The 25607-nt window shown below is 44.6% G+C and overlaps 1 protein-coding gene across 3 annotated transcripts in view; it reads left to right on the top strand.

Moving 5' to 3' along the window:
* Positions 1–25607, top strand: part of LOC147902272 (uncharacterized) — a 269182-nt gene that overhangs the window by 127272 nt on the left and 116303 nt on the right. For all 3 annotated transcript variants that reach the window (XM_087374747.1, XM_087374745.1, XM_087374746.1), the window contains exons 8-9: positions 4855–4928; positions 9524–9684. In XM_087374747.1, the coding sequence (XP_087230873.1) occupies positions 4855–4928; positions 9524–9684 (235 nt within the window). The remainder of the gene's footprint in view (positions 1–4854; positions 4929–9523; positions 9685–25607) is intronic.

Raw genomic sequence — 25607 nt, 5'->3', positions numbered from 1 at the left:
CTTCAGTCTCAGCTTCAGTCTCAGCTACATCCTCATCCTCAGCTTCAGCCTCAGCGTCAGCTCCAGTTCCAGCTTCAGCTCCACTTTCAGCTCCACTTCTGCCCACAGCCTCTACAGTTACAGCTACTAGCTCTGATATACCCCTACCCATGACACCGAATGCTCGACCCTCCCCTAAGATAGAGGGGTTGTCATTGACACCATCTCTTCCATCACTCCCTTCTTCTCCCGCTACAGTTCTCTCTCCAATTATGACACCTACTTTGGGGGGGGGTCATACAGTGTTCCACACTACTCGACCTTTTTCTCCCCTCTGCCTCTCAGTCAGCCCACGTTCCCACACCCTGCTGGGATCGCCTCCTCCAGGCCACTATCATCTCCATACTGCACCCATTTCACCCAGTCATCACCCAACCTCAATTCTCATCCTCACACTTTCATGCCACAGTCCTTTTAGTTTCCGCTAGATCACGGATGAGCTGATCCATCAGACGCTTGGGAGAACTTGCTAATGGAGGTTCATAGCATCCAAGAGCGCGAAAGGGAGCTGTCACGCTTCGCACAGGAGCCGACACGCTTCACCCAAGAGCAGGCGTGTCTCATACAGGAGCAGTCTCAGGCTATCCGAGACTAGGCTGATCTTATTCAGGGGCTCAGATAGGGGATCTCACAACTTCAGCAGGAGATCTTGCAGCTTCGACAGGAGGCCACTGCTATACGTACAATCCCAGGGAGTAGTACCCCAGTTGTGGATGCACAGACTGCGAGCATGCAATTTGCCATCGAGGAGCAGTCTTAGGCTATCCGAGACTAGGCTGATCTTATTCGGGGGCTCAGACAGGAGATCTCGCAGCTTCGACAAGAGGTCACTGCTATACGTACAGTCCCAGGAAGCAGCATCCCAGTTGTGGATGCACAGATTGCGAGCATGCAATCTGCCATCGAGGAGACGTCCAGATGGGTCACCGTAGCCAAACAGGAACCTGCAAGAGTAACCGTTTTGGCTACCCTCCTGGAGTAGCAGCAGAGAGCCAGCAAGGCTCTCAACATTAGAGTACGTGGGATCCCACGTACTGAGGCTACACCGATGACAAATGCAACGACCTTCGTGGCCACTACTCTAGGGGCGACTGAGCACAGGATTGAGAGAGCATGGCGGGTTAGGAGGGACCCCAACCGAGAGGAGCCCCTTATCATACGGTTGCATGACACCCAGGCACGACTTTCGGCTTTACGTCGTGGGTCAGCCTTATGAAACCAGCCAATGATCTCCATGGATGAGGACCTCACTCCACTACAGGTTGAGAAGAGGCGCTTTCTGTTGCAGTAGCGAGACCAGGCCCGCAAGGAGGAAAAGTGGACAATAGTACGAGATGGACAACTCCTTATAGGCCCCCGTCAGGCACCCACCTCTCCTCCCACATAGGGAGGCGGGGTCTATGAGACTCGCACATCCGAGACCCTATCTTGTACCATCTGGAAGTGTAATGGTACCTTATGGTCAGAACCAAGGAACTTCTCAGAATCCTATACAGGTCACAACATAGTCTTTTATATAGAGACACATCAGAGTCTAGAGCGCCCACTACCAGTAGTCAGCGGGTATACATGGGAGTCTACCTACAGAGATGAGACGAGGGATACTGGAGGGGTTCGAGGGTCAGGAGGAGTCGCAGTCCTTTACAGATCCACACTTTTAGGGCCCATCTCAGTGGAGCAGAGAGATACACATTCCAAGTTTCTCTAGATTTTGGCACATGGATAGCCGGGATCTGTTTATTGCAGTTTGCTACTTCAAGACCTCCCGCTTTGCCAGAGATATTCGAGGGGAGACATCCCCATTTGCTGCTCTTTATCAGTCCATTGTTGACTTCTCTAGCCGCAGAGAAGTCCTCCTAGTTGGGGACTTCAACGCGAGGACAGGTGCTCGTCAGGCACCACTCCTTGACTTCAGGGATGATTCCACTCTACTACCAGACATTGACCTTGAGGAGGCAAGTATGCTACGAGTTTTGGCTGACAAACGAGGGCCGTTCACATCTTATGGGCAGGCCCTATTAGACCTCGGCAAGATGCATGATCTCAATATTTATAATGGTCTTGACATATGGCCCGCATCAGGTGGCTTCACGTGCTTTCCACATGGGGGAGGCTTCACTGTTAAGGACTACATCATGGGATCCCTTGCCTTCACATCTCGCATCACTGACTTTACCGTAGCACCTCTCTCTCTAGGGGCTGATCATACCTATCTTTTCTTTAGCATTTCTACCCCTCGCCGCACATCACTTTCTACCCCGTTGAGTTCTTACTCCACCTACCATGATATACGCTTTGATTGCGATAATTCACCTACTTACTCTGGCCGTCTATACATACTTCTCGCATACATTGACTTTATACCCCTATTAGAGAACCGTGCTGCCCTAGTCACCCACTCACTACACGAGGCTGCTCTTCACGCCTTCTCCCACACCACCCGCTCACTACACGAGGCTGCTCTTCACGCCTTCCGCTCCACCCGCCCACCACCACCTAGGACCGTACCCTATAATAGCTTGTAGGATGATGAGTGTAAGGCTTTACGCTGTCAGCTCAGATTCGAAACCAAAATAAGTCTTCTGAGCAAACCAGAGACGCTATGCAAGTACCGTCAAGTGGTATGCAGGAAGAAACTTGGCTTTGTGCGCCGGAACGAGGAGGAGCTACTGAACATTGTGTTCAGTAATAACTCTAAGGACTTTTGGCGGAGATTTCTAGAGGGACGGTCCCCCTCACCACTCACCGACACTCAGGTGTGGTTTGATTATGCATGCACACTCTATGATATCCCAAATCAGCCAGTCCCTAACCTATCACACATGCCACGCTCCACAGCACCCTCTTCACTAAGGGGGGGGTAAAGGACGCCGTAATGAAACTTCATAACGGCTAAGCGAAGGATCATGAGGGACTATGCACTAAGTTCATTGTATATGGGATTAACCTCCTAGCCCCGATCTTAGCAAAGCTATTCAATGAAGCTGTTTGCTTGGGGTTTCCACGCACCTGGACTATTAACACTATCTCACCCATTCACAAGGCAAGGAATCCCATGAACTGGGAGAACTACATGACCATTATGATTGGACATGTCATGTCCAAGATTTATGCATCAGTACTTGATTTTGAGGTCAACAGATTTGCGGAGTGTCGAGGACTTAGAGCAGTATGACAAGCCACTTTCAGGCCGGATCATGGGACCATGTACCACATTCTCACGCTCAGATGTATCATCGAGGAGGCAAGGGCACGGAAACAGAGGGTTTCTTGTTGCTTTGTGGATTTTCGCAAGGCATTTGACACGGTTTCGAGAGCCCGCCTCATACGACGCCTACAGGATTTGGGTTACGACCAATAGATTATTTGGGCTGTCATGGCACTTTATGAGCGAGTTTCAGGCAGAGTCCGGACAGGATCTGGATGGACAGACGAGATCATGAGCACTATCGGGGTCAAACAAGGGTGTCCATTATCACCTACCTTGTTTGGCCTCTACATTGACGAGCTCGAGACAGTGATGCAGACACAGGGGGGGTAGGTTGATCTCTTGCGGGTGCGCTGATCTAGATATTGCTTTACGCAGATGACGTGGCTCTCTTGTCTTCCTCAGCAAAGGGGCTCCAAAGAGACCTTGATGCACTACAGTCCTTTTGTGAGTCTCATGATTTGAAGGTCAACCTGGGTAAAACCAAGGCTATTATCATCAATACGTCTCGAACTATCATGCGCCAGGAGCAGTTCGCATTTGATGGGTCCCCTGTTGAGGTAGTTTCATCATACACTTATCTTGGGGTCATCTTTTCCGGACCCATCTTCACTATGAGACTCGTGATGCATGCACGTCTGAGTAGAGGATATGCTTCATTGGCTATACTAGAGAGGCAGTGCTTCCACTCTCACTTTTAGGATCCACGGACCAAAGGGTTGCTTTTTGACTCCTTGGTCCACCCAGCAAGGATGTATGGCAGTCCATGCTAGGGGCCAAACTTGTTAGATACAGAGTCGGTCAGGTTGGAGCAGCTACAGGTTCTCATGTTATGACGGATGATCCATGGTAAGCCATCCGTTCCTCACCAGTTCATTCGCGCGGAGTTTGGGTCACCCCCATTACAGCTAGATGCTGCATTTCAGGTCATCATGTATCTATACCGAGTCAGGGAGTATGGGGATTACACCTCTGGGCGTAGCAAGATACCATGGCTAGCACAATCCTCTTCTATGGCACTTGCAACAGGTGGAGCCCAGAGGTGCTGGTATGCACGCACAGAGAGATGGTTTGAGGGGCTAGGGCTCCACATGGACAGACTACCTCCATTGCAGCACAACATGGATGCTCCGTTCTCTCCCCTCCTATCACACGAGGTCAACCAGGTTATCCGTGAGGATCTACTACAGCTACACACATTTCGGACTTGGTTGGGCCTGAGTGATCTTCCAGTGAAGCAGGGCTTCTGCAGAGATCACTTCTTACATATCACAGCGGAGGGTTTCATTGATCCACCAAGATACACCCAGATTCACCTACCCCACTCATTGAGGATCTCTCTTGGGCAGTTCCGGGTCTCTTCACACAGACTTCGTATATGCACAGTGGAGTGGTTACCCAAGGAGAGGCGCATATGCACACTGTGTGACATGCAGGAAATAATGGGAGAGACTAATGAAGGCTATGACTTACGAAGTTCGTTTACAACTTTCTGATTCTTTGGGCATGTTCAATGTGTTTTCTTGTTATTTGAACTATTTGCATCCTTTAATTTTTATGTGATTGAAAATTAAGGCTAAGGATTGGTGAGAATCTGTGGATGGCAGGTGCTTAGACTTCTTGCAAGGAGGGGAGTCACATACTGGTTCTTGTTGTAAGAAAGATGATCAACTGTTTTATGGTATGAATTTTCATAAGATGAGTTTTTACCTATGATTTCACAAAAAGTTATGTCTGATATTTTCAGAAGCAAAGCTGAAAGAAAACTGTTCAGTCTAAAGTAGAAGATCACATGCTTAAGTGTAAGCAGGCGAAGAAGTATGATGACGCCCTGCTCAATGGTACCCTTCTGTTAAGTACTTTTTGGGCTTCAACTTTGGCCTGAAGCAAGATGTTACATGAGAGCTGATTATTTTAGTGAAGGAGTGCTTCAATGTCATTGGTGCGGAGCTCGCCTATAAACCTGGGAACAACTTTATTTTGTACTTCTCATAATACGTAATGGCTTACTTTGCATCAGATGAGTTGTGGAGAGTTAACAATGTGAGCTTTATTGGTGCTGGTATCGAAAACCAGAAAGATCTCTTGTTTGGGCGTAACATGGCTAGTGTTATAGAGTCAGGTTAACCTAGGGTCATGTAACCTAACCGTGGGATAGTTAGGGCATGACATACCTTTGGTACAGTTAGGGTAGTCTTAGGGTTGAGACGCCTAACACCCCCTATGCCTTTATAAGTGTGAGTCTCACTCATTTGGGGTATTCTTGGGAGTGGGGCCTCTCGAGAATACCTAGGTATGATGGAGCTCCTCTAGGCCTTTGATTTGCAAACGACATTTATGCTCAGATTTGTGGTATTGGGAAAGCATGGCTGCATGCATAGGAATATTTTTGGCTACATGTACTTACTTTTTGGGAACATAATTGTAGCTTTGCTTACTAAGTTATGTTTCTTCTTTTTTATTTCTCTCATTCCTTATAATTTTGTCTAACGTCGCTTACAAGATTCCTTCTGTCCTTTGTTCTTTTGCTTATTCTGTAAAAAATTTTAATTTGTAAGATTGGGTAAATTCTAGTCTTATGAAGGTATATCTATTTACTTTTTGAGATTTGGGCCTAAAAGAAGGTTCTAGAGGCTCCAACTGCCAGCAGTAAGGGCTTCTAGCAGTTGTGACTCCTAGAATCCCTTCCTTCTTCATCTTTGGATACATCCCCATTGATTTACGTGCATCTGTTGCATGTTGATCTAAAAACTTGCATGCAAGTTGTTAGAGTACTTTGGGGCTGCATGCATGAGTGCATGGAGGAGTTGTGACATGCATGAATACATACAAGGTTGAATGGATGTTGTTGGTATTGGAGAGAGGCATGCATGCACTACTAACTGAGACACCGAATTAACAGAGAACTTATAATGAACACAGAGAGAGAGAATTCAGGTGGTATACAGCATAAAACATAAAGGACTCTTTATTCTAAAGCTCACACACTAAGTACAAAACCCACGCTCTAACAGATGCACATCGCTAGGGGTTTGTTGCATCTGTTTACAAAAGATTTCCATCACACTAGCCACAAAGGTTGATTCCCAGGAAATACTGTCGCTCCAAATACTCGGAGCAGAAATCACAAGCCACACGAATACATTGCTCTGAAGTAGTACGGATCTAAGTAGAGGTCGTAGGCAAGAACTATACAAGGTCGTGGAGAGCCAAAGAGTTGTGCCAGAAGCCGTAGCCAAACAATCCCATGACATGGTCCACCTTCCAGATATTGCCTTTGCCTTCTCATGGAGACCTAGAGCTCCGACTCTCATGGGAGAGTCGAGCTCACGGCCTGTCAACTACCAAAGGTTCCCAAGGTGGTAGAAGCTCCTTCATAGGAACCACGTACTAGATATGCATGAAATTGTGCCATATGGCACTCGCATTTTCACCCCTCCACTATCCTTCATAGTACTCATCACCCCTTGGAGGTTTACTAAATGCTAACAGATGTTCTAGACCATCCATAGATATTTCTGACATTCCTTTTCTAAAACAGTGATGTTCTAAAGTACTTTTATCTGTGCTTTTCAAGGACTCTTAGCCATAAAGACTACCCCAACACCTTAGTGAATCACATGGCTTGCATGCCATTTTTTCCTGCATGTGCCAAAACCCTCTTTCTAAACGTGCAACCCCTGCATGTCTATCCAAAATTACTAACCACCACTTTCTACTTCGCTTTCAACTACCAAAGGTTCCCAAGGTGGTAGAAGCTCCTTCATAGGAACCATGTACTAGATATGCATGAAACTGTGCCATATGGCACTCGCCTTTTCACCCCTCCACTATCCTTCATAGTACTCATCACCCCTTGGAGGTTTACTAAATGCTAACAGATGTTCTAGACCATCCATAGATATTTCTGACATTCCTTTTCTAAAACAGTGATTGAAACGAACATTTTCTAATTCTCTAGATTTCGTCAATCACAGGCAAGCAAATTCTCAGGCGATGGCATCACGAATTTCCACCCAGCCAATTTCGTGGATCGCATGTTTCTTAAGATACGTAATTCATTTCTCATGCCTATCCACAAACCCACAACTCCCTAGATGGTTCCCTCTGCCACATGTCATCATTTTAGACCTTTTTACTTGGTACACCAATTACCCCTCTCTTGGGGCACAACTTAGAACATTTGCCCCTTGGCATTATTACACATTTAGGTGCACCTAGGCCTTAGCACTCAGAACCACCTAATCAATGCCATTACACCCTCACCTAGGACCTTGGCAGTTACTTCTCTTGACCATTTTATTTACGCACATAAAATATTACAAAAGTCGGTCATCTAAGAGAAAATGCCCACCAATCTTTCCGAGGTCATGCTATCTCGGCTAGAGCATAACATTCCTTCCCTCTTCAAGCATCAACGTCCTCGATGATGAAATCTGGGAACACTCTCCGTAACTGGTATACGAATTTCCAGGTAGCTTCCGATAGAGGTAGACCATGCCATGCAACTAACACCGTGGGGATCTTCCGATTGCGCACTTGCATTGTTCCTCGGTCCAGGATTCTTGTTGGTTTGCGTCTTGCATTATCCTCTATCTCCTAAAACAAAACAACACCTTCGATTAGTGAGTCACCTATATGCAAAAATTTCTTTAAACAAGAAACATGAAACACTGGGTGCACCTTACACCCCTGTGGCAATTCTAATTTATAGGCTACCTTGCCTATTCTCTTTAGAATTAACTACGGCCCACAGTATCGAGGTGATAACTTAGCACACTCTCCTGAAGTCAACGACTTCGAGTGCGAAGGAACTCTGAGAAAAACTTTTTCTCCTTCCTTAAATACTCTTATAGACCGGTTTTCATCCGCATACACCTTGGCTCCATAGCCTGGCGGATATTAGCTCTCGCAACTGCTAGCATCTCCCGCATCTGAACCACAAAGTTCGCGGCACTAGGCACTTTCTGAGGTACTCCAACTATAGTTGGATTTGCTGGCTATAACCATAGTTTAGCTCAAACAGACTGAACCCTGTAGAGGAATGTTTTTAATCATTGTAGGCAAACTCTAACAATGGCAACCACTTGTCCCATGTATGTTGCCTCAATGACACATATGCCCTCAGCATATCCTCTAAAGTCTGGTTGACTCTCTCCGTCTGACCATCCGTCTCAAGATGATCCCCACTACTCATTTCCAACTCAGTCCTTAGTGTCTCAAATACCGCTGTCCAAAAATGACCGGTAAATCTAACATCTCTGTCTGATACTATGGATCTAGGCAATCCATGCAGACGAAATATATGTCTAATAAACAAATCCGCCACTTGCGGGGCACTAACAGACTCTCTAGTCGGAATGAAGTGAGCCATCTTGGTTAGACGATCAACCACCACAAGGATAGAATCATACCCTCCTTATGTTGTAGGCAACCCTACAATAAAGTCCATGGAAATGCTCTCCCACTTACTTAGTGGTATTTCCAAGGGCTGTAAAAGTCCCGGTGGCTTCACCCGCTCGGCCTTACTTACCCGACACGAGAAACACCGTGTCACATATTCATGAATATGCTTTTTCATCTTTGGCCAAAAGAAATCTTTCTCATTGAACCATGAGAGCATTTCATTTTGCAAGCTCTTAAAGGACTTTGATCATTATTATTTTTTTCAATTAAACTTAGCTCGTTTACCAAAGGATTGCGTTTACACCTTGGATAACTGAACTGCAACTTTTGCATTGTCGTCTTCCCATGGGCATTATTTGAACTCAGGTAAAAAGCTATCATCTTAACGAAAGTTGTAAATTGGCGTATCGCTTCTAGAATCATATGTTACCTGTTTGGTGCTAGATGCTGATAGCTTGATGTACAAAGATAAGATTGTATGGCCCTTTCGAGATGTATCTATTGAGTTCTTATGTGATGAGATTTACGGCCCTTTCTAGATGTAGCTATTCTCATATAATAGGAGTGTCATAATGTTCCCTTTTCATTCATTTTGTAGAAGTCTTAGTATGCTCTCTCTTTGAAATTGTTGTTGGCTCTAAAACTTCAGTGTGGTATCCTATTTCTTGTATGACATGGCCTAAAACTTGAGTGTGGTATTCTATTTCTTGTATGACGTGTACTATTAAAAGTGGAGCAATTAACTATCATCTTTCCTTTATAAGGTGGAATAGTTTAAACGGTTTTGTTTGATTACTTTGCTGTAGGTTTTTTGTTGGGTGTTGACGTTGTTTTTTATTGTTGGAACTTGGATTTGGTTGTCATCAACAGGATGGTGCATGCAACCTATTAACAAGGCCCATCCATTGTGGGACAATATATGCAATCCTAGGTCTCCAAAGTTTGGTCGACATGCTCTGGAAGCTGACCCATTTCTTCATATTACAGAAGTAAACCAGACTGACGAAGATGGGAGATCTTTCTTTTGTGAGGTTTGTAAATATATACATGCATCCCTTAAGTCCCCCCCTCCCCTCCCCCATCTGATCTTGGGGACATTCGCATTAAGGATGGGAGGGGGAGGGGAAAGTGATTGAGTTTTCCATCTTAATGCATTTATTTCTAGAGATTACTAGTACTAGAACAGCTGGTCTGCCAGACAAGAATGATGTCATGCTAGTTGGTTGGATGGGTTTAATGATTAGATCCATATGGTTCTCTTTTTTTGGTTGGTTGGTTGGTGCCAGCATTGCATTAAGTGTTTCTTAAAAAAGGTACCTATCAGAAAACGTTTGGAAATGTTTGGGATTTTGAAACTCCACGATGGGCACAAACCCTGCCAAAAAAAAACCAGTACTGATGTTCGTTAGTGCATATAACCATACGGTTCTCTTGGATAGAGCAATACTATCTTGCATAGACAGTCCAATGGCATTGAGCTTTGAGTTTGCATGCAATGATCATGACAATTCATATGATGATTTTTTGGGCATAGTTAGAGATATCATGGGTAGATCATCATATATCATCACTTTTCTGGACTACGTGGTTTAGCCCAGATCCTTTACTCCCATACAAAAAAAACCATCATCTACTATTGCAAACTCTATTCTCTTCATACATCCTCCGATTGATGATATATAGGAACCAGCAAACGCCCTTTAATTTGAAGGGGAAACCCTTGAAGCAATCATGACCTTTTTTTGGAGGGGGGGGGGGGGGAGGGGGAGGCAAAAAAAGGACTTCTATGAAGTATGAGAGACCCTCCCTGAGAAAACTCAAAGGAGAAAAGCATCATGTAGTACATCAACCCTGAAAACCCCATCTCAACCCTGCAAGGTGACTCCGATAAGAAAGGGGAGCCACTCCATTCCGTAAGAAATATTGTCCTCTTGGTAGAAGCTACCCATGAAAACCCCTTGCATGCTCACCCATATGGCCATCACGGTGCGTCCTGTGTTTGTTTGGATGCTAGTCAAAGTGTGAGCGGGATGAACCTACTAGGAGCTGGCTTGATCTCGATAACAATTACAAGTGGAATAAATGTGTGGAGAGAAGCGTTATGGGGGATCTAAGCGTTATGAGAGAAGCACCTCTATGGAGCAGGGAAATGAGAAAGCTTCTATACACAATGCTTGTTCAAAGAGTGGTCCTCTATGGATGCCAGCCTAGGCACATGTACTCTCGAAAGAATATTGGAAAAGAATAGAAACAATTCACAAAAGCTTCGTCATGGCTGAGTTTGCCCTTCACCTCTGGAGTGCCGACAGAAACTTAGCACATGGACTTTGTATAAATGGATGCTCAAGTATGTGTGGGTGTGTGGATTTGCATGTGTGAGAGCATAAGTTTATACTAGGGTCTACACACAGTGTTGGGCGTCGATGACATCAGTGGTGGGGATGTCATAGTAGCTAGTCCCTGCTATGCGTGATGGAGTTTATGGTTTTCAACCTTACGAGTGACTATCATGAGATTGAATCTGCACTATGTTGTGTTTTTAGAGGATGAGTTTGGGCATGTTCTAGATTCAGATATATATATAAAGCTTTCTCATAGGAGAGTTGGGGATCAAAGTGGAAACCCCCTATCGTGTCATGTTAGGAGAGACAGTGATGATACCACTTGAAGAGGAAGCTTTGTGTCAATACATACCGTCACGAGGTCATGATGGACGCAAGCGAACTCCCACATACAGAGCCATGGAGGCAACGAAAAATTCAGGTTGGCATAGAGAGGGAGTCGAGTGGATGGAGAGATAGGGGCTACGTGTAGTAGATATCCAAGAGGAAGAAGGGGAAATTAGAGAGCTAGTCATGCAGAAAATCCTACAAAATATATGGCAAGGCCCGGGAACAAAAATGGAATTCTACAAGCGAGAGATAAATGTGATGGACAAGTACAAAGTGCAGGAATATCTTAGGGAGGATATCTCAATGTTCAAAAGGCACATAATCTGCAAAATAAGATCCAGTGCTCACGATGTAGAGGTAGAAAAAGGTAGATGGGCCAGACTGAGAATCCCCAGGGAGGCAAGAATCTGTCAAATCCGCCCAACAGAGAGGGATAAAATGAAGTGCATACACTCCTTTACTGCAAAGCATACATGCATATCAGGGAAAAGTACAAGCAAAGGTACAACAACAATGATCTCAGCCTAAAAATCCTTATGAACCAACCAGCCAAGCAACATGGTGCATTCCTTAAGGAAACTCTAGGGCATTGCAGTAAAATTTTGGACATGGACGATAAATTGACCAAGGACATACTAACCACATATGTTTACGGGAAAATGTAAAAGAGCCACTATCATTCCCACAGATTGTGAAGGGTCTCAAGTGGACATTAATAGAATCATATCATCTTGAGGTAGAGATCCAGAGCCAGCGGCACGACAGACTCGATAGAGGGCCGACGAGCAGATCATGCTTGGGGTCATCCCATCATGTTCAGGACCAGGGCACAGCTGATAGGGGTTACAATGGCCCTTGTCAGACGCAAAGCCATGCCAAGGGGCTATGATGGGCCACATCCATAGATAGCCACCGCCAACGTTCTATCTCTAACCTCATCCCAGCACAGCCCCACCCACCACCGGGCCCATCATGATTTCCCACTCCCCTTTTGGGGGCCTCCACTCATATATCTGATGTCTCTGACCAGACTTGACATTGGATCTGATTTTGATATGATGATGATGATGTTATGACTATGTAGTACTAGGCATTTAGCATTTAGCATGGGTTATGATGCTTGTTTATATCAGGTTTCTCACAGTCTCATAGACCCATTGGTCTTCAGAAGACTTTAATAAACTTTCTTTCTGCTGATATACCAGAAGGGGCATGTGAAATCAAAGGGATAGTGATGCAAAAAATGCTACATAAGCTATGGCAAAACTGGGGGCAAAAATGCAGTTTTACAAGCACCAAATTAACTCAAGGGACAGCTATGGGATGCAGATTACCTCGAGGAGGACATATGAATATCTAATCTGCAAAAATTGAACTGGTTCACGTGATCTAGAGGTGGAGAAGGGAAGGTGGGCACAACCCAGGATCCCTAGAGAAGAAAGGGTGTGCAAATTTTACCTCTCAAGGAAGGTAGAAAATTAGTAGCATGTACTTCTAAAATGTAGAGCTTACACACACATCAAGGAATGTTATGACAACTTTAAAAACCTGCTGCAGCAGCCAGCAAAAAGGCTAGGGAGCTACATAAAAGAACATCGCAACAAGGTACTAGGGCTAGCCCACAAGCTAGCTCAACACGTACCCACATCATAGTTAGTTTTGTAGTATCTAATTTCATTGGATGTAAGGGATCACTATAAGTTGATAGTGATCGCCAATCCCATAGATCTTGAAGGAGTCTCATGCAACAGCTCAAAGGGCCTACATATGGACCTCACCCTTCCTCATTCTATAAGCATTCTCTTGTTTTGTGTTCAGCTTCATGCTTTCCTTTCACTTCTCCAACATGATATCAGAGCACTATGATCCTCCTTGAGCCCATTTATGCCATGTCATCATCATCTTCTTCTTCTTCCCCACCTTCCTCTCCATTTTGCCCCTTTCTGCCCAACCACTTGGAGGGCTGAATTCTCCTCCTACAGGCGACCTCTTCTAGAGTCCTTCTGGCTGGAGAGACCCTTCACATAGGCGACCTTCCACGTCAGAGCAATTAGGGAATGGTGCCCTCAGACCTGCGCAATAGCTGCTTTCTTTCTGATGCCATTTTGTGCAATAAGACTTGTTGCAGCAACCATTTCGAAATTCCTCTGAGCCACGCTTGCACAACAACATGAGCTAGCCCCTGTCCAAATTTGAAGTGAAATGGTTAACCAAGGAGGGAGCAAACGTGAAAAAACCAGTCGACAATCAAGCTCTTGGCTATGGTGACATGACGCGGCATTTCGCGACTTTCCTCTTCAGTGGCTCTTTTATGGTATACCAGCTTTATTTCTACCTAAAAAGCCCTCTTTTCTTTGTCTTGAAGAGTGAGATACAAGCCCTCCAAGATCAGGCCTCTGTTTTGGACAGTTTTGACAGTATTATGAATTTGGTGCTACATTAGATGCTACTTTGGCATTTCTGATATTTTAAAGTGTTGAATAGTATCAGTACAATTGTGGCTACAACTTTCCTTTAGGTTGCTATACCTGGATTTGCTTGGAATACTTTCATTTAGCCACCTCTATGAAGCATGCAAGTTGAAGTATCATTTTCACTATGATTTTTATTATGGAATTTGGTTACAAATCTTTGCTACACCAAATGCTTATACTTTGAAGCTTTTCAGTTTTTCTAGCCTTGTAAGAGAGTAGACACTGCCCATTTTGGGTTAGACCCTCTCATGGCTACCTTCTTGCATATTGATAAGTTCAATGGTAAAGGCTTTCACACATGGCAGATGAAAATTAAGTTTGCATTGATGAGGGAAAACCTCTGGGGGCTTGTCAAACCTGCTTCAACTTCTTCTTCAACAGCCTCTAATGCTGGAGAATCCTGAGCTCCTACATGCCCGGCACGAGATCCTGCTAGAGAGGAGAAAGCCTATGGCATTGTTGCTCTTGGCTTAGGAGATGACTATATTTATCACATTTCTGATATGGATTCTCCTTCTGAAGCTTGGCAAAAGCTTGATATTCTTTTTGGTGCTAGCTAGCTCTCACATCTCAAAATTGTCACTTAAGATTGCTTTTTGAATTGAAGATGGCTAGTGGCACTCCCTTGGCTGCCCATGTCAATCACATGCGGAGTCTCATGACTCAACTTGCTTCTATCAACTCTCCAATCACTACGGATGATGCAATGGCAGTATTGCTCAAAAGTATGCGTGAAGATTATGATCATGTTGTCACCACATTGAAAAATCTTCCTAATCCTACTCTTGAAGGTCTTATTACTGCCCTTCAAGAAGAAGAAAGGCACAAGAAACTCCGGAGAGGCAATGACACAGCCTATGCCATAAAAACTCAAATGGGCAAGTTTCCACCTTGTAAACATTGTGGGAAGAGCAATTACCTCTCAAAAGATTGCTTCAAGATCAATCCTTGCAAATATTGTGGCAAAAACAATCACCATGAAAAATTTTGTAAGGCCAAAAAGGAAGCAACTACAAAACCAAAAACTGCCAATTTACTTTCGGTTGATGTGCCTCCACAAGGTGAGGCCTCCTATGATGATTATGCTTTTTGAACCAGCTCCACATATGCTCCATATCTCTCTTTTATGTTGAGTCAAGATACTCTGCCTGGATAGTCCTCCAAAATGAATGGAATAAACTATTATGTTCTTTATAAACACCTCTGGTCACCATATGATGTAGGCCATGTGTATGTGTTTAGCTCCATGGTATCTCCTGCAGACATTGTGTGCATGTACATGCAGGGGAGATAACCATTGGGCGGTCTTATGTATCCCTTTGTTTGACTTCACACCCTTGGGAACCCTTGCTAGCATGAGATCCTAGCCATAGATTTATCCTTGACCACCATGAGATGGCTTGAGACACTATGTGACTAGATGTATCCTTAACATAGCATGAGGCATTCCCTAGAGGGGGGGTTTGTTGGGATATCTCAAGGTGTATGCCCCAGGCACACCTTGGGTTCTATGTGTGTGTGTGCTAGAGGCACAGTTAGGTGCCCATAAGCACTGTTAGGTGGTGGTAGATGCCACATAGGCTGATTGAGAGATTATAGGAGCTGATTGAGGAGATGATTGTGGAGCTTGGTGGCTCTCATGTAGAGGTGCCTACATATGGACCTCACCCTTCTTCATTCTATAAGCATTCTCTTGTTTTGTGTTCAGCTTCATGCTTTCCTTTCACTTCTCGAACATCTCTATGGGAAGGTAGGGCAACTCTCTGTCTCCTGTTGACAACCGCTCTCGAACATAATGATAGTGAACCTCAATGTGCTTGATAAGCGCATGAAACACTAGATTACGCGCAATAGCCAAAGCACTCTGGCTATCAGTGTAGACCATAGTGGAGGATGTCTGGCGGATACCAAGATTTGCAAGTAACTGTCAAAGCCAAACACACTCTACTGTAGCAGTAAAGGCTGCCCTATACTCAGCCTCACAGCTGGATGTGGCAACTGTTGGCTTCTTCTTGTTGAGCCAAGAGATACATGAACTGCCAAGCAAAAAACAGTTGCCGGTATGTGACACTCTGGTGTCGGAACAACCTATCCAGTCACTATCCATGTAAGCATGCATGGTAAGTGAACCCTGATCACCATAGAAGAGGGTTAAATCCTGAGTGCCTCTAAGATATCTAAAGACTCTCTTCACTGCCTGCCAATGCTGTGAACTGGGCATGTGCATGAACCTGCTGAGCTGGAATACTGCATACTGTAAGTTAGGTCTGGTGTGGCACAAGTAAATGAGACATCCAACAGCCTGCTGTTAAAAGGGTGATATCACATGGTGGGCTCCCATCATGAGCTGAAAATTTGAAGCCAGGGTCCACTGGAGTAGAGATTGGCTTGCAATTTGATACTGTCCCACGCTCTCGCTTGATGAGGAGGTTACAAGAGTTGTAGCTCCCAGAGATCATGATTTGGGGGGTCATCAGTCTGTATGAGTCCATCAGAGGGAGGGTACGTCCCCCAAGAGGCCTATCAGACTGGGTTGGGAGCACTATCGGAGTAAAACAAGGTTGCCCCTATCACTGACTCTTTTCGGGCTCTATATCGATGAGATCACTTCTTTTGTCGATTGCCTAGGTGGAGATGATTCGCTTTTGGCTGACCTGATGGTGCAGATATTGCTGTACGCTAATGACATAGTCCTCATTTCATCCTCTCAGCAGAGGCACAACAGAAACATCTAGAGGCTCCGGCGGAGATGAGAGAGACTTGACAATTTACCTTGGGAAATCCAAGGTTATGATCTTCAATACCTCACAAGCAGTGTCCCGTCGCCAAAGCTTCACATACTGTGGCTAGCCCATGGAGATAGTGCAGTCTTACACATATTTGGGGATATTGTTTACCGGACTAGGTTTCACGATGATCCATGCGGGTACGGCACGACTCACACGAGGATGGGGTGCTTTGGCCGACTAGAGAGGCAATGCTTCCAAGCACACTTCTAGGACCCTCTGACGAAGGCTTAGACTTGAGAGGCTACAGGTGACTATGGGATCCTGGATGATTCGGAGTAAACCCTCAATTCCCCATCAGATTATACAAGTAGAGTTCGCCATGACCCCTCTCTAGGTTGATGCCATCTTTCAGACAGTGATGTTCCTCCATAGAGTTTGATCCTTGCCCTAGTGGAGATTACCGAGGTTTGCATTAGAGTCCTCTAGGCGACTAGCAAAGAGCGGTGTTGATACGGCATGGTATGCACGGATATCCATGTGGTTTGGTAGTCACGGCATTTTAATGGACAGACTTCCCCCCTTTCAGTATAGTTTGGATGCACCACCCAAGATGATCCCACGAGATGAGGCGGAAAAATAGAACTCTCATGGAGATGGATAAGGCTTGCATGGAAAGATGTGCTAAAGAAAGACACAACACCAAAGAAAAGGGAGCTCATCTCTACGACACTTGAAGAAGTAAAATGATGGGGCAGCCAGACTTTGAAGGTGCTGGTCAGAGGCCTACCTGTAGGTGATACTCCCCTGTTAGATGCCAAAACCCACTTTGACAAGATGGGAATCAACATTACTTGTGAATCAGCTTGGAGAGTGGGTAAAGCAGATGCACCGACGAGGCCCTTGGTTGTTGTAAAGCTACAGACAGCCACAGATAGATCCGCCCTCATGAGTACACGGGCAACACTGAAGGGGACCAAGATCTATCTAGATGAAGACCTCACACTCCTACAACAGGAGCATAGAAGGGAAGGAATGGTGCGGGTGATGCGACACAAGAGGGGAAATGGGCAGTTTACAGAGATGGCAAGGTGATCATTCGAGAGAGGGCAGAAACGTCTTTCCCTGAGAGAGAGAGAGAGAGAGAGAGAGAGAGAGAGAGAGCTTTGAGGCATGATTTAGCCTCAATTGAGCAACCTCAACAGAAGACTAACAGTAGACCAACAACCCACCCAGGAGCAACTGGGGGATTATTTTTGCAAAGGATTAAACAAAGAACTGAGAACTGCAGTAGCTGGCAGGGACCAGCTTGGAGGGGCAAATGGCTTTAATAATTTGGTAAAAGCAGCACAACAGGCAGAAAGGAGACTTGGTACAGTATCAAAGTCCAAGAAGACAGTCCAAGAAGACAAGGAAGAAAAAGCATTCAGATTCACAATCCGATTCAAATACGGACACAGATAGTGACGCAGAAGAAGACACTGATGAAGATGAAGAAGAATATTAAGAAAGAAAAGAAGCAGAAAAACAAAGAAAATCAAGAGCCATTAGTAGTAAGGCCAACCCAACAAAGATATCTAAATGCAGCCCCTAGAAGGCAATTCCAGCAACAATGGGGACATCAACAACAACAGCAAGGGCAAAACCAGACATGCTTATATTGTGGCATGGATGGCCATAGGCAAGGCCCACAATGTGAACTTTGGTGTAAATACTGTGGGGAAAGAGGTATGCCAATCATTTATTATGATGGAAGAAACAATCAAAACAATCAACACAACCACCTCCAGGAGTGAATATGATATATATCACTCCTCATAATCCGGATAGCAGTTACAACAATCAGCAAAGTCCGAATACTACTCATGCATTAGCAGTTACAAGGTCACAAAATACAAAGCCTATACAAGGATTGGGACAAACACAAAGAGACAATGCCAAGGCAATGAATTGGCCTAATCAAAATGAGACAAGAAACAAAGCATTGCAACAAGTACTTGCCAACAATGCTTCACAGGATGTCAGAAAAGAGCATCACATTAACAAAGACAAGAGCATCAGTCAATATAAACAGATCCGACAGCAGTACGTCTACACTACAAACCAAAGAGGACAACCAGGCTCAAGCTCCTCAAAGCAGTCAAAAGACATCAGCAAAGATTGCAATACAGAGAAACTACACAGAAAAAGCTTCCTCAGAACAAGGCACATCTGCAAAACAGCATATGCATTCTGCAGATAGAACAGGGTCAAAAATACCAGAAAGGAAAAACAAAGATATAAAAGCAGAACCGCAAGATCCGCTACATTCCATCACAGCAGAAAAAATTCAGATGCCTGTGATGATGGACAATGAGCTGAAAGAAGGCTTCAATATAAAATAAGAGGACCATACACTCTTTTACTAAAAGCTTATGGAGTCACAAGTTCAAATCACTCTTGACCAGTTATTGAACTGGGTCCCAGCCTTCAAACATCAGATTTGCAAGGGATTTCTAACACGAGTCAGATACGTGCACAGACAATAGAGCAAGTGATGATGAAGAAGAAACTCCAGACATTTATACATCTACAATTGAAGATGTGGACTATCAAGTACCACTCATTGATGTACTATACAAGAGGCATAAAATTCCAGAAGTTTTAGTTGATGGAGGTTCAGATGTGTATCCTATTAGAGGATATATTTAAAAAATTTTGCTGTAATGAGCTGGTTCGAGTACCATTCCAAGTGAGGATGGCTGACCAAAGAAGAATCCAATCTCTTGGAATCTTGAGAGGGCAAGAAATAACAATCATGGGTATGACCTTCACAGTTACATTTGTGGTACTCAGAATGGAGGAAAAAGATTATGCTTACAACATGCTCTTGGGTAGGCCATGGTTGAGAGCTGCCAAAGTCAAGCAAGATTGGGGCTCAGAGAGAATCACTATCAGAAAGGGAAAAAAGAAAATCAAGGTTAACTTATCTTCTACAAAAAGTTTTCCCAGAAAAACACAGCCAATAGAAGCAAAAAGGCATCAATATGATTTTCGATATTGATGAAGATGAGGAAGAAATTTTTCTCAAAAGGAACCCCACTATCTTCCCTATTTTTGAAATTAATGTTGTGAAACTTATTGATCAATATGTTGACCCGGATGGACAAAAACAGCAGTTCGACACACTTCCAGCTGCTCCAGGACAAAACAAAATCGGAACACAGTCAGAAAAGCTTCTGACAGGAGAATCTACAAAAACGGCTATAAATGCAAACAACAGCGATGCAGAAAGATCTCTTGCTTCTACATCACCAGAACAAGCAATTCAAGAGGCAGAAATACAGTTTGAAGAGCAAATGCAAAGGAGTGCGAGGGTAAGACAAGATGACTTGGAAGAAATGAATTTGGGAGACGAGGACAACCCACAAACAGTCATGGTAAGTACAAATCTTCCCCACCATTCAAAGTAGCTCTCAGAAAGTTATTAGAACAGTACAAGGACATTTTTGCATGGCATTACACTGATATGAAGGGGATAGATCCATCATTCTGTCAACATAGAATAAATCTCAAAAAAGATGCAGTACCAATCATTCAAGGGAGATATAGAATGAATCCAAATTATGCCAAGTTGGTAAAGGAAGAAATTGATAAGTTGCGGAGGGTTGGTTTCATATATCCACTAACACATGTGACATGGTTATCCCCAATTGTTATTGTTCCAAAGAAAAATGGAAAACTGCGAATATGTGTTGATTACAAAAAGTTGAATGCAGCAACCATCACTGATCCATTCCCTCTTCCATTTTGTGATTCATTGCTTGATGATGTGACTAGACATGAGATTTACAGTTTTTTATATGGTTTCAGTGGGTATAACTGTTAGAATAGGGCATCTCATGCGTGCGTCTAGAGAGGGCCTTGTTGTGGGTGTGCCCGCCCAGGGTGTGTGAGTAGGTTGTGTGCCTGTGAGGGGGGAGGGCCAATTGGGTGTAGTACGGGATTAGTCTACGGGATTAGTCTCTTGGGTAGAGGGTCGGTCCTTTTGTGCATGGGCTGACTAGCCTATTTAAAGGCTCCTAACCTTTGTATTTGGATATCCTCCATTAAGCTTTTGGTTGCCCCATCTTCGTGTCTCTTCGTATTCTTCTCCCTCCTCTCTCCTTTGTGCTTCCGCTTCTGGTTTCTGACATGGTATCAGAGCATGGGTAGACTTGGCTAAGACTTGGGATAAGGGAGGTGGAAGCATTGTTCACAGTGAGCTAGTCGGAGGGAGCTTGAAGGCTCTCTGCAGTTATTTGCGATGTGGCCGTTGATGTTGGCGCATGTGTAGCCAGTGCGTGGTGGATATGAACATAAGGAAGTTTTTTTTTTTTGTAGGAAGTTGGCTTCCGGATTTCTCTACATGTAGAGGCTTGGATCGCAAGCTTAAACACCGCTTGGCTATGGAAGGGAGCTGTCGATGGCGGTGGCGTACTGGGAACTTGTTCCAGGGAGTCGTGGTATAAGCGAGGTGGTAGTTTGTGATTCTTGGCAAGCTTGAGAAGTCTGCAGGATGACAGCTTGATGAAGATACCCAACAATAGAAGCGAGGCTTGAAGATTGAAGGTTGGACAAGATCTTGAGATAGCCACGAAGCCAAGGCAACCGTGATCAATAGAAACTTACACGTCGACTGAGCTTAAGAAATAGTGATGGAAGGCAGTGGTTCCAACGGCAACATGAAAGCTTTGGAGAGCAGCTTGTAAGCGTTTACAGGTCGGCGAGCTAAAGGCTGTGCAATAACAAGGTGCTAGACAAAGTGCTACTCAGCAGATTTCCTGTTGAGGCTGAGATCGTCACTAACTTGTTGGCGTGCCTAGCATGAGCAGCGTTGTTTGCTGTTGCTGCATCGATGCATGACAAGAACAGCAGAGAGAATTTTGCAAGTTCTTGGCGCACCATCAGGAAGAATTAGAAGGTGCATGATGCGCTACTGCAAATTAGCAAACGGTAAATCGGGCTCGAAGAAGGAGATCACATCGGCCCATCTCTTCGTGTTGGTCACTTGATGAACTAGGATGCTCTCTTGCATGAACTCGCGAGCACACGCACCATTAGAAAAGAAGCATGGCCTACATTCAAAGCGAAACAAGAATTCGATGCTTGTATATAAAGTTGCAGTAGCTCATTCTACGGAAGAAACCGTTTCTGTAGAAGGACGTTGTAAACGACTTTGGTGCTCTCAATTTCGATGGCTCCCCCGTGTACTAGCAAGGAAGACAAGCTCGATGGCACAAACTACGCGCATTGGAAGCTGAACATGCGAGTTTGGTTCATCCACAAGGGTCTGTGGAACCTCGTTCAGGGCCATGAAAAGAAGCCGGCACAACCCGAGAATCCAAAACGGTGGACCAAGGTTCAGGAGGACGAGTTTCTTCAGGAATTGGAGGATTGGGAAAGCTGCGACTCGAAGGCACACTCGGCACTGGTGCGGACTATTTCGAAGGAGGTCTCTCCGATGGTGCAAACATTGGATAGTGCCGCTACAGTATGGTCCAAGTTGGCGGATCTCTATGAACGAAATTCATCTATGCGAGCTATCACATTGCAAGGTCAGCTTTACAATATTGATTTCTCCAAGAGTGGCTAGATGCAGCAGTTTTTGGTCAAGGTGAAGATCATTCATGATCAGCTAGCGGCAATGGGTGCTGCTTTTTGTCATCTGGACAGTTGGCTGCACTTATCCTCACGAAGCTTCTGGAGTAGTATGACATGGTTGCTTGATCCTTGCGGTGCCAGGTCAGGAGCCATCAGTTTGATTTCGAAGATCTCTGCTCTCTTCTCATGGAGGAGGAAACTGTCAGTGTGTCCCAGGGTAAGCTGAAGGGGTCTCAAGGTGATGAGTAGGCACTCGCAATGTCGATAGAGAAGAGGAAATTCCAAGGCAAGTGCTTTGAATGCAAGAAGAAAGGTCATCGGGCAAAAGATTGTTGGTCTAAGGACAAGGGCAAATCTAAAAGAGTGAACCGACTTCATCGACAAAGACACAGGGTGATAATCCGAGAGTAGACCTTGCTCAAGATTGTCATGTCCCAGAACTTTTTTGAGCAGTGAGTTTCCCTCCACTTGTCACGGCCAGAGAGGGCTTGTGGACGGGAGAATGGGCTAGCAGTAGCTCGTGTTGAAATTCCTTTGGCGCGGTACCAGCTTTTGAATAGGATGAGTTCCAAGGTCACTGCATGGTACGGAAGTGGATATGGACGGGATGTGTTCCAAGTTCATCATTCGAGGCATGATGTGTTCATGTCGACTGATAGGGGATGATATAGAGCATGTTGTGTACATAGCTCAAGGTTCCACGTTAGGGAAGCTGGAGTGGGCAAGCAGATACTCCTCTGTTTGTGGTGACAGTGTATTCCGAGATGCAAGGCAGACAGGTGCTCTTTCCGAGGTGTATCCAGTATTCGCGATGCTGGACTGTCCATGGTTGCATCTTCATCAGCATTCTTCTACGGTTTTTTTCTACACACCTGAGCTGCAGAGAGGGTGTTAGAATAGGGCATCTCATGTGTGCGTCTAGAGAGGGCCTTGTTGTGGGTGTGCCCGCCCAGGGTGTGTGAGTAGGTTGTGCGCCTGCGAGGGGGGGGGGGCAATTGGGTGTAGCTAGTCTCTTGGGTAGAGGGTCGGTCCTTTTGTGCATGGGCTGACTAGCCTATTTAAAGGCTCCTAACCTTTGTATTTGGATATCCTCCATTAAGCTTTTGGTTGCCCCATCTTCGTGTCTCTTCATATTCTTCTCCCTCCTCTCTCCTTTGTGCTTCCGCTTCTGGTTTCTGACAATAACCAGATCAGAATGGCTCCAGAAGACAAAGATAAAACTGCATTTGTAACAAAATGGCAATGTCATGACCTTTGGATTGAAAAATGCACCACCCACTTTCCAAAAATATATACAAGAGGTATTTGCAAAGTACCTGACCTCATTCATGAAGGTATTTCTGGATGACTTCTCAGTATTTGGAAAAAGGATATATCATTTGCATCACTTGTCATTATGCTTTGCTAAATGCAGATTTGCTGGTCTGAGCTTAAACCCAGCAAAATGTGCTTTTGCTGTTAGTAGACATCCTATACATACCTGGGTGTCCTCTTTCCAGGTCCGATTTTCATGATGCGACCAGCTATGCACTATTAACTTCGGTTAACTAGAACAAGTTTCATTTTTCCTTTGTATTGCATTGTTTAAAGAGCGTTGTGAGAACACCCACAAGGAACTAGAAATAGTCCAAGAATTAGAATGCATACATTTGGCTAACTTCTAATGGGTTTAAGTGCCGAATATTGTTTGTGCAAGGTGCAAGACTTTGGAGAGTGTTTGATTCCCCCACTCTGGAAAAGACAAGACAAGTGGTGCCGCATTTAATGAAGGACCTACTTGAGATGGCGGCGTTAACCGCGAGTGATCTACTAGAAGTGTTGGGCATACTTGTTGTTTATCTCACAAGAAGGCATGGAGATTGACCCTGACAAGGTCTCAGCAATCCAAAATGCTAAGGCTCCCAAAAATGTCAAGCAACTATAGAGATTCATTGGCCAAATAAAATGGCACTGTAGATTTCTGAGATACCTTGCTAATATCTGTTATCCTCTTACTAAGCTCACACGGGATAGTGAACCATTCATTTGGGACACTCCTCAAGAACAAGCTTTCAACATTCTCAAGAAAATACTAATGGTTGCTCCTGTATTACAGCCCCTTGATTGGTCTCTCCCTTTTGAAGTCTTTGTGGATGCATCCTATTCAGCAGTGGGAGTAGTCCTCATGCAACAACAATCGCCTAAGTGGTTCCGACTTATATATTAGACAACTAGAATCCTAACAAAACATGAAAAGAACTCTGCAATAACAAAAAGAGAAGCGCTTGGTATGGTGTATGCTTTGAATAAATTCAGACATTATCTTTTGGCTAACAAAGTACATTTTCATGTTGACCACCAAGCTTTAATTTACTTGGTTAACAAACAGCATCTAACAGGAAGATTAGCAAGATGGATTCTATTGTTGCAAGAGTTTGACTACACAATTGTAAGCTTTGATTTTATATAATTCCTACCCTCCACTGTCCAGCGTAGTACAATGATGCAAATGTGATAAGTTGCTCTTTAGAAGAAAGGAACTGATGACTTGCAGCTATGAGATGCAGGATATTCTTTTTTTGGCTTGCACACATACAGCAAATCGTGCAATCCTGATAGACTAGGGAAGCAGCATGCAATTGTAGATTATCTGAGCAGGCTATAGTCAGGAGAGCCTCCGACAGGTATACCAGATGAACTTCCAGATGCAAATTTATTCATGGTACGAATTGAGAAGCAGCGAAACTGGTATGACAAAATGTTATTTTTTCTCACTGATGGACTAATCCCAGAAACGATGAATCAAGATCAAAGAAATAAGTTGGTGTTACAAAGCATACCTTTTCTTATCATTGCTGGAGTGTTGTACAGAAGAGGCATTGACCAGGTCATCAGAAGATGTGTCCAGGACCATGACCAAAAAGCTGTGTTAACAGAAGCACATGGAGGTGCAGCAGGAGGACATTTATGAGGAGATATTACAGGCAAGAAAATCTTACAGGCTGGATTATGGTGGCTCATAGAGTTAAAGGATGCCCACAAATATGCAAAATCATGCCTCCCTTGCCAAAGAGATGATAGACCAATGGATAATGACAGGATGCCACACCAATCCATCCTTCCATTGGGTCCATTTTAAAAGTGGGGATTGGACTTTACTGGACGAATCAAGCCTCCAGCAAAATATTCCGGTGCTTGGATATTTCTTCCACGTAGCAGTTTGCTCCCGTGTTGGAGAGCATCAGGAGGAAGCTCCTTTTTTGGAGCTCAACCAAGCTGGATCTTGCCTCTAGAGTTGTGGTGGTCAACCAGGTCCTCTTGGCCACGGTCTGGTTTGTTTGTTCTTGCTGGTGCTATTCTAGGGACTGCATCACTCAGCTCAGGAGACCGATCAGAAATTTTCTTTGGAGTAGGCTTGATGGCACAGCAGATACCTTAGCCAGGGTGGCTTGGGAGACCGTCATTCTCCCTACACAGGAAG

The sequence above is a fragment of the Dipteris shenzhenensis genome, chromosome 5 (assembly GCF_047967505.1).
Source record: "Dipteris shenzhenensis isolate YYH24624 ecotype China chromosome 5, Dip_SZ_1.0, whole genome shotgun sequence".
Lineage (NCBI taxonomy): Eukaryota > Viridiplantae > Streptophyta > Polypodiopsida > Gleicheniales > Dipteridaceae > Dipteris > Dipteris shenzhenensis.
This window is presented reverse-complemented; position numbering and strand designations above follow the sequence as displayed.